At 40.5% G+C, this 8,202-nt stretch overlaps 1 protein-coding gene across 1 annotated transcript; it reads right to left on the bottom strand.

Moving 5' to 3' along the window:
• Positions 1-2,818: 2,818 nt before the first annotated feature.
• On the bottom strand, positions 2,819-3,187 carry FAM237B (family with sequence similarity 237 member B). Its single transcript, XM_073329570.1, has one exon. It carries the CDS (start codon positions 3,185-3,187, stop codon positions 2,819-2,821), a length of 369 nt encoding a protein of 122 aa, XP_073185671.1.
• Between the last annotated feature and the right edge of the window lie 5,015 nt (positions 3,188-8,202).

Raw genomic sequence — 8,202 nt, 5'->3', positions numbered from 1 at the left:
AACCGCATGTATTAAGGCAAATGGCTTGGGTCACATCTCACATAGTTTAGAAGCAGTTCAAACTGAAGTAAATTCAGGACTGGTGCACACTGGAATCCAGACTGCAGTATGGCACATTTGCGAGAGTCTCTAGTGAGTCTCATCACTTACCCATTGTAAAGACCCTTTACAAATATGCCCTAAGAATCACTCCACCCCATCCTGCAGGTTATTCAACTGGTAACTGTGTCACACATATGCTAGTTCTTTTGAAACTTAAGTCCCAAGGCTTGGGATAGATAACAAAAATATTATAGCCGTAATAAGAGTTTGTCCTTTTCAGGTGAGTAGAAGTTGACTTCAAGCAGTCTGGAGTTTTAAGACCTCACAAAAACATATCCTCCTTTGCACCCAGCATCTGGAGTGTTATCCGCTCCCAGCACAAGAAGGCCCATCCCCTCCTTGTAAGAAGGTTGTGAATTTTAAGGCAGTGATTGGGGGTTTGAGGAAGCTTTCTGGATATTTTCCCCTTTAAGCAGGAGAATCCTGTCAAATTCCTAGTCCAGTGAAATCACACTTGTTTTGCTCCTGCCCAGTAGGATTTTTGGGGCAGGGCTGATAGAAGTCAGAGCCAGTAGCGGCGCAGAACTGCAGGCATAAGGGTGGCAATGCCACCCTTACGTCTCTGCTGCTGCTGATGGCAGCGCTGCCTTCAGAGCCTGGGCACCTGGCCAACAGCCGCCACCCTCAATACCATACCATGCCACCCTTCCTTCTGGGTAACATTTGACTTTTGCACTGGGAGGAGTGGCTACAGGGGGGGTAAGGCAAATTTTGGGGTGGCTATAGCCCCGACAAGGCTCTCCCAGTGCCACCCCTGTAAAGGGCTAGACCTTGATTTAACATTCTGCCATAAGTTGCACAGCTCCAGGAGCAAACCAGAAAACAAGTGTTGACTTGGAGAATCACAGTTCATTACTAAGTTCCCCTTGCGTGGGAAGAGACTAGTAGCCGGTTATTGCCCCCTCTTTGCCAGCTGTGCTGTGCTGGTTGGTTTCTTGTAGTGGAGACAAGACTCCATCCATTCTCCACTCCATGCCCATCTGCCTGAGGCGGCTCTCCCACTGTGCTGCAACCCAAGTAGCCCATGGGTGGGATACATTGCACCCCTTTTACTCCCACCTTGGTGCATTGGGCACATGCTAATCTTATGCAAAATACATAACTGTCCCTTTTTATATTATATATATATTGTATTTGTAACTAATCAGCTATACAAATGGACAAGTATGAGACAGTGACTATTATTCAGTCTTTGTTGCATAGAAAAATATTTTAATTAAACTATAACCAAGACCAAGCAGTGATCAAATACAAACTTAGAGGCTGCGCAAGACACTACATCAAGCATAATCTCTCCCTTTGGGTTGATATTGGCACTTTTTTGCAGATCTTAAAACTGAAATCCATTTCATGTGCATGATACTGTATAAAATATCCTTGTTACCATTGCAGTCTGTTTAATGTATAAAAATATATTGGGTTTCCATTGCAGTTAACATTTTAAAAAATAATTATTTGCAAGATGAATGTCTACAAAAATATAACACTAGTTTAAACAGATAGATTTACCTGAGAGAACACAGATATTGACTCAAAATACATAAAGCATTCACACGTGCAGAGGGGTGGGAAAGGCAACCATGGTACATTTAAAGAAAGGGAAACGTTGGTAACACACATCTGAAGAACTTATCAATTATCAAGTGCTTGTTCAGCATAAAACAAAATCTCAAAACCCATCAAAGGAACAATGCTCAATAAGCAGCTACAGTACAGGCTGTGCTTTTGACAAGCAGGCTCTTTTCCTTCAGTTTGATGTCATCTTGCTAAGGTATCTTCAATTTTCTCCCATTTTGGCCTAAAACTGATGTTTTGAGAAGTCTGACCCTGCAAGATTAGAAAAGAGGGCTAGTTATTATCCTAGCAATCTGTTTAGGAAGGCTAGGGTTATGTGATATCTTTTATCTTGGTCTATTCATTTTGTGTGTCATGTTCAATCTCAATTCTTTGCCACCATAAAAAAAAATCTACTGGGGTTATATTACTCTGGGGCAAAGCTATCTCTGGGGATTGGTTAATAAGATATAGAGCTGGTCATCCAGAGGCTGCCAGTTCAAATCTCCCCCAAAAGCAAGAGTGACCAGTGAATTTGTTACCATTTGGTGGTTCTCAGTGGCCAGGTGTCCATGTTACAAAAATGAGCACTAATAGTATGTGTCAGTGGGAAGGATATGACTTGAATGGACAGGGAATCTGAACCTCTCCGAGAGATCATTTCTCCAGGTCAGAGGTGAAGCATAATTGCTATGAAGATGTCACTGTTGCTATTTCTTCTACATCTGTTCTGTGAATAAACAGAGGAATTCAGTCTCCAACCTTGTTAGTTTGGCACGATGAGCTTTTATGAGCACTAAATTCACACAGACACTTTTAAGAAAAACCTTGGTAAAAATATAATAACTAATATATAGCCCAATTTGCCTTGAACAGAGCACATAGTAGGGTTATATGGACATATATGATCTAGCACAATCTGAACAACACACACAATTCTTCAAAATTTGATGCACTGTAGATGTAAAAGGAGAGAAAGATGTAAATTATTATTAAAATGGCTTTGAAAAGCATTTGATAAAGAAAGATGGGCAGAAAACTAGAAATTATTGTGTTGAGTTGTCTGAAAAATAGACCATTGAAGGATGGAACAATATTATGGCTTTAATAGCTTGTATTTAGTTGGTTAGTATTGTACATTAAAGTTACCTTGTGAGGTTCTCTATGGGTATGTGGAAAAATAATTGGGAGATAGTAACTGTCTTCTGCCCATTCCATGGGACCTTGAAAGCACACAGTCGACATACATATCCCAGAAGTTCTGGGCTAAGTCATTGAAGAGTTCGTTATGCTTGGCCTTAGGTGATTCTTTTAGGAACATCATGAAATCCCAGAGAGCAATGATAGCATCTGCTACCCTGAGTTTCTTCATTTCCACCAGCCTGTGAGAGGAGATCTCCCAGCAGTGATGGTCAATCTCACCCAGGCTTCCAGGAGGTTCTTTCTGATATTCTGGATTGGCATAAACCAAATTCACTATCAATATACAGCCCAATTGAAGGTACCACCTTCTTCTACACACAGAGTCCATGCTTCACACTGGTACCTGAAAGAAAGGACATAAAAACAATAGTGACTTTGCCCTTCTCTAATCCTTTCTCACATAACTTTAAAAGCTATCCCTGAGATGATTTATGAATTGTGGTCATGCATAACACTTAACATTTATATAGCACTTTTCATTTCCAAAGCACTAGTATAAACATTAATATGCTTTACAATATGCTTGCAAAGCAGCTAAGTATCATAAACTCCATTTCACAGATGGAAAAATTGAGATAAAAACATTCAGTGACTTGCCAATAGTCATAGACTAAGTTGGCTTCAGAGCTGATCTTAGAACAGAGGAGCTCCCATCTACCACTCCTGTGTTTAGACTACCCTGCCTCTCTGCTAGTTATTCAATTATTAGTAGAGATTTAAAGAATTATAACATTCGTGTTTAAAATTATTGCAATCAAGTATCAGGATTATAAACAATCTGCACTACTGGCAGTTCTGGCAGTTCCGATGCAGACTGGCAGTACCAGGGCAAAGAGTAGACTGTTGCACACGAGTGAGTAAGTGTATGCACAGAATGAGCCTTTCCAGCCATAACAGAGGAAAGAGTAAATCCAAGGCTGTCTTCTTTCAGTATTGCATTGAAATTAAGCAAACATTTATTATAGCTTTTCTAACGTGTATGCATGAAATATTAGCTATCTAGAGAGAGCAGAATGGAAGAGGCAAAGAGTAGCAACCCTACAGTCATAATGAAAAGTCAGACACGACAGAGTATACAGCCATTGTGAGCTGATCTACACTAGGAAAATTCTGACCTGAAATTCTCGATGGATGCAGCTCTATCTGCTCAGAATAACTACTTGTGATAAACCATCTGTTCCATCTTGTATTTAGCTATGACACTGAGTACATTTCCCAGACCTGCAGAAGAGCTCTGTGTAGCTCAAAAGCTTGTCTCTCTTCACCAACAGAAGTTGGTCCAGTACCTTGTCTCTCAGAACAGGGTTAGATAGCACAATGGTTAAAACACCTGAGCTCTCTCTGCCCTATAGCTTCCACTATTGTTACCATTGACTGAGCTGCACTGATGGAAAATTACAGGTCTGGATTTTATCACTGAAGACATACGTAAGAAAGCAGCTGAGATGAAAGCTGGGAGATGAAAGAGCCGGAGCCATGATGTACCTTGTAAGTAGGAAGAACACTGTTGATTTGTTTCAGTACATAATATTTGTTTCTGTGTCTTTAATTTTTAATTATTATTCAAATCCAAATGAAGCACACTTTAAAAAGAAATCTAGTTCACTGTGATGAAACTTTTATTTTAATTCAACAACTATTCTCCTCAGCATCCATATATTCCCAGTGCATGAACACAGGTGGAATAAAATGATTTGCACAGACCAAGTTAATTATGTCTTATTGGCCTAATCCAAATCTCATTGAAGTCAATGAAAGCCTTTCACCATTTTTGACAGAATAGGTCGTCTCTCCCCAAGGTTTAGCGCCATCTCCTCTATTTGAACCCAAGAGTCACATGCCTCAGAATCTTAACACGAAGTATAGGAAAACACCAATGTGCAATGAAGTGTATTAAATGGCTATTGTTGTTTCAGGGATATACAAACTGTTAACTGTCCAACCGCTTGGGAAACAATTAGCATTCAGTCAAGAGAATCTTATTATTCGTCTACTGACTGCCTGAAGAGGTCACTCTCTCAAATGCTGCTAGCCTACTCACAACACAGGCAGATCTGCAGGCTGGAGTTAAGGTTGAACTCTTCATTATGTCTCTGCAGAGTAAACTTACACTGTCATGATTTGGATGACCCACTAATTAAACATGTCCGTAAGAGCAGTGTCTTGGAAGAGCCCTTCATTGTAGTTTTCAAACGCCCGTGGGGAGACAGCAGATTTGTTTTCTATTTCCAGCGCTGTCACAGACTTGCTATGTGACCTTGGGTAAGTCACAACCTAAGCTGAGCCTCTTTTTTTAACTATCTCTATATAATACGGGGATAATAATATGAAGCTACTTTACAGGATTGTGAGAAGAATTAATGTTGTTAAAGCAATTTGCAAGCCTTGCAGAAAGGCTCAGTATTGTGATTATATCCAGTGATTAGACTGATCGTTTTAGAGTCGGAAGGCAACACCAGCTTCTTCTCTTGGAGAGTGTCTTGGCCCAGAATGCAACTTTGTCACTGATTTCCAAGTCCCAGGCACCAGCATTAAGCACCAGCTAGTTAACACTTGGAACACAGCAGTCCAGGATGGCTTCAGCTGTGGCACCAAAAAGAAATGTTTGAAAAGAAGCAAAAGACTGTGAGAACTGTCTCAAACCCAGCAGCAGCAATAGGATTGGCAAAGCGTCCCAAAACCATTATCCAACTTTTAGCTCTGAGGCAGGTATCATCTACGCTATCCCTGTTCTGTGCTCACTGTCCTTTAGCTGGTTTTTTTTAGCCCCTCCTCTCACTATGTCAGCAGGCTGAGCGGAGTAGAGATACATAAACAAGACTGAGGAAAAAGACAGATGACAGTAAAGATTCAAAAACATTCCCCCTCATTTGGTATCTCACCTAAATGCCACCCTGCAGATTTATCTGTCACAGCATTTATAACCACACTTTTCACCGCAGTCAGATACTCTCTTACCAATTCTCAAAATAAAAACAGCAAAGAAGTATGTGAGCTACCAACTTTCAGAGGTGTCATGTAAATACAAAATAGTGATTTGGGCCAAAGAAAGTTTTACACTGGGTCCCAGGAATTTGTTGTGTCTGCCAACTGGGTTTCCAACCAGAATAATTTTGTGAGCCAATAATAATAATAGTAATACAAGGTTTTTCAAAGTGCTGGTAACCAGTCCTTTATTCACCCTCACTACATGTATATGAGCTAGATAACAACTAATATTTTGAATCTAATTCTGTTCTAAACCTTTCCTTTTTATCTATGGTTAAAGGTCAGTTGGTTATACCTTCTTCTGCAGAGTAACATTTTGAAAACATGTGTTCAAGTTTCTCTGAATGTTTGTTCTTGCCTGTATTATTAGAAAAAATTATTCAGTAAAACAGGAAAGAAATTATGTATCTTCCTTACTTTCATTTCACTGGTACAGTAAGGATATGTAAGTGCCTTGGTTATGAAGCAGTAAAACAGGAGCTTTGAAGTCACCACTGATTTTTATCAGCTGCCAAAAGCAGAAAACAAAAATTACAAAAGTCAATTGCCATCTGAACCCCTGAACCAGAAGCAAACCCTAGAACAGCTCCTGAGTGGGACTTGACAAGTCATGAGCTAACGACTGCCACTATTTAGCGCAGGACAGATTAGTTTCACAAAGGCAATAATGTAAGTAACAAAGTGAAATACTTACAGGGATACTGTGGTGTGAGTAAATACTCTACCCCGTGAAACACTAGGGATCAGCCACTTGTAGAAAAGGAAATAAAGTCCTGAACTGACTGCTCGAGTCCAGTAGACTGAAGAGGCTGCTGCTCTAGGGAAGTTGGAATTGCACTGCACAGAGCCTAGGAAGATACTGACACTGACAAAGCAGCAACAGCAGCAGCATTAACTGAGCCAGTGGAAAAGGAGAGGACAGGGGGCTATTGATCTGAAAGTCCCACCCCTATCGACATCACCTTCTCTGAGTCAATCTCACCCAAGTCCCTGTCTGTCCCCTTGTCCCATTCAGAATGTGTGTATAAGGTGGGGGTGGAGACGGACAGAGACAGAGGTGCAAACTAAAAATGTAAGAAGTCACATCTCTCGAAATCATGAATGTGCTCAAAGGCTCCCACCCTCAACACAAACTTCAACCTGCCAAGATAGTTTCAGTACTGCTGTCCCCCAGTCCCCTAGATAGATTCTGCCCTGTCCTGTGTTCCCAGTGTGAGGACAAGACATTTTAAAGTGTCACACTTCCCTGTTATCCGAGATCATCAGAAAAGTTACTGCTTTCCCTACTCATCCTCCACGTTAGGGTGTTAACTTCTTATCCTACCCGTATTTCAGCCCCAATCATTGTATACATCTAAGTTTTCATGGAAACACACCTTTTTAATGCACCCTCGACTATCCTGTATGTATGCATGCACACACACACAAAACAAGGAGAGCCTTCAAATGTATGGAAAATGGGCTTTTTACCTGGGACATAGATGCCATATCAGGTTCCAGTAGGAAATTTCCTGATTTGAGATTAATTTTTAGAGAGATTCCCTGATTTGGGGGTAATTTTACAGCACTTTTAAAAGTCTCTAGTGTCTTCCTCTAGTAATTTAAATTATTTTCTGTGTATCATTCAAAGGGATATTTACAACCTCATTTTCACTGGTACTTTACCACAGCCCCTGAAGCCACTCCAGAAAATTGGAGCAGAAACTAGTGCTGCGGGCACAGAACAAATGCACACATTTATATTGCACATGTAGCAGGGGGAAGCAAACCATCTACCCCAGTTTTTAATTAATCCTTTTTGCTTTTGCTTTTGTTTCTTTACTAGTAATAACTTTTTGCCCCAAGGAAAAGATGGTTGATTTATTTTATAATAACTAATAAACATTTTTCACATTAAATATTTTGTCTTCTATATTCCCTTCTGTTGCTATGCCCACTACAGAATAGTCAGAGTAGAGAAAAGGTTTGACTCACATGTGCATTTGAAAGTATTCCATATCCTTAGCGGGAGGAGAGACTTCTGAAGCTTACACTTTGTATTGGATCTTCTGACATGAGTCACGGCTCTTAGCTCATACGACCACTGCAGCATGCATAACACAGGCCACTTTGTGTTCATAAAGACCTTGTAGTAATTGTCATAAAAGTAGGAGGCCGGGGCAGGAAATCAGCTTCTGCATCACTCAAAACAGGCAGTGTGACTGTGCAGCCAACGAAGGAGACTACACACATAGTAATCTTTTAGGGAGGCAAATGCTCTTCCCATCCCCCATCCCACCATACTTAAAACTTTGAGTACTTCCCTGTCCCTTTCAGCGGGAAGGATTCTACTGGATTCTTTTTGTTTAGTTCTAT

Source organism: Lepidochelys kempii, chromosome 2 (genome assembly GCF_965140285.1).
Source record: "Lepidochelys kempii isolate rLepKem1 chromosome 2, rLepKem1.hap1, whole genome shotgun sequence".
In the NCBI taxonomy this organism is placed as follows: Eukaryota; Metazoa; Chordata; order Testudines; family Cheloniidae; genus Lepidochelys; species Lepidochelys kempii.
Note: the sequence above shows the minus strand (reverse complement) of the source record. Positions and strands in the feature narration are given on the sequence as shown.

Bases quoted from the DNA above. Each gene is read 5' to 3' on its own strand.
- FAM237B (XM_073329570.1), bottom strand. From the start codon at position 3,187: ATGGACTCTGTGTGTAGAAGAAGGTGGTACCTTCAATTGGGCTGTATA.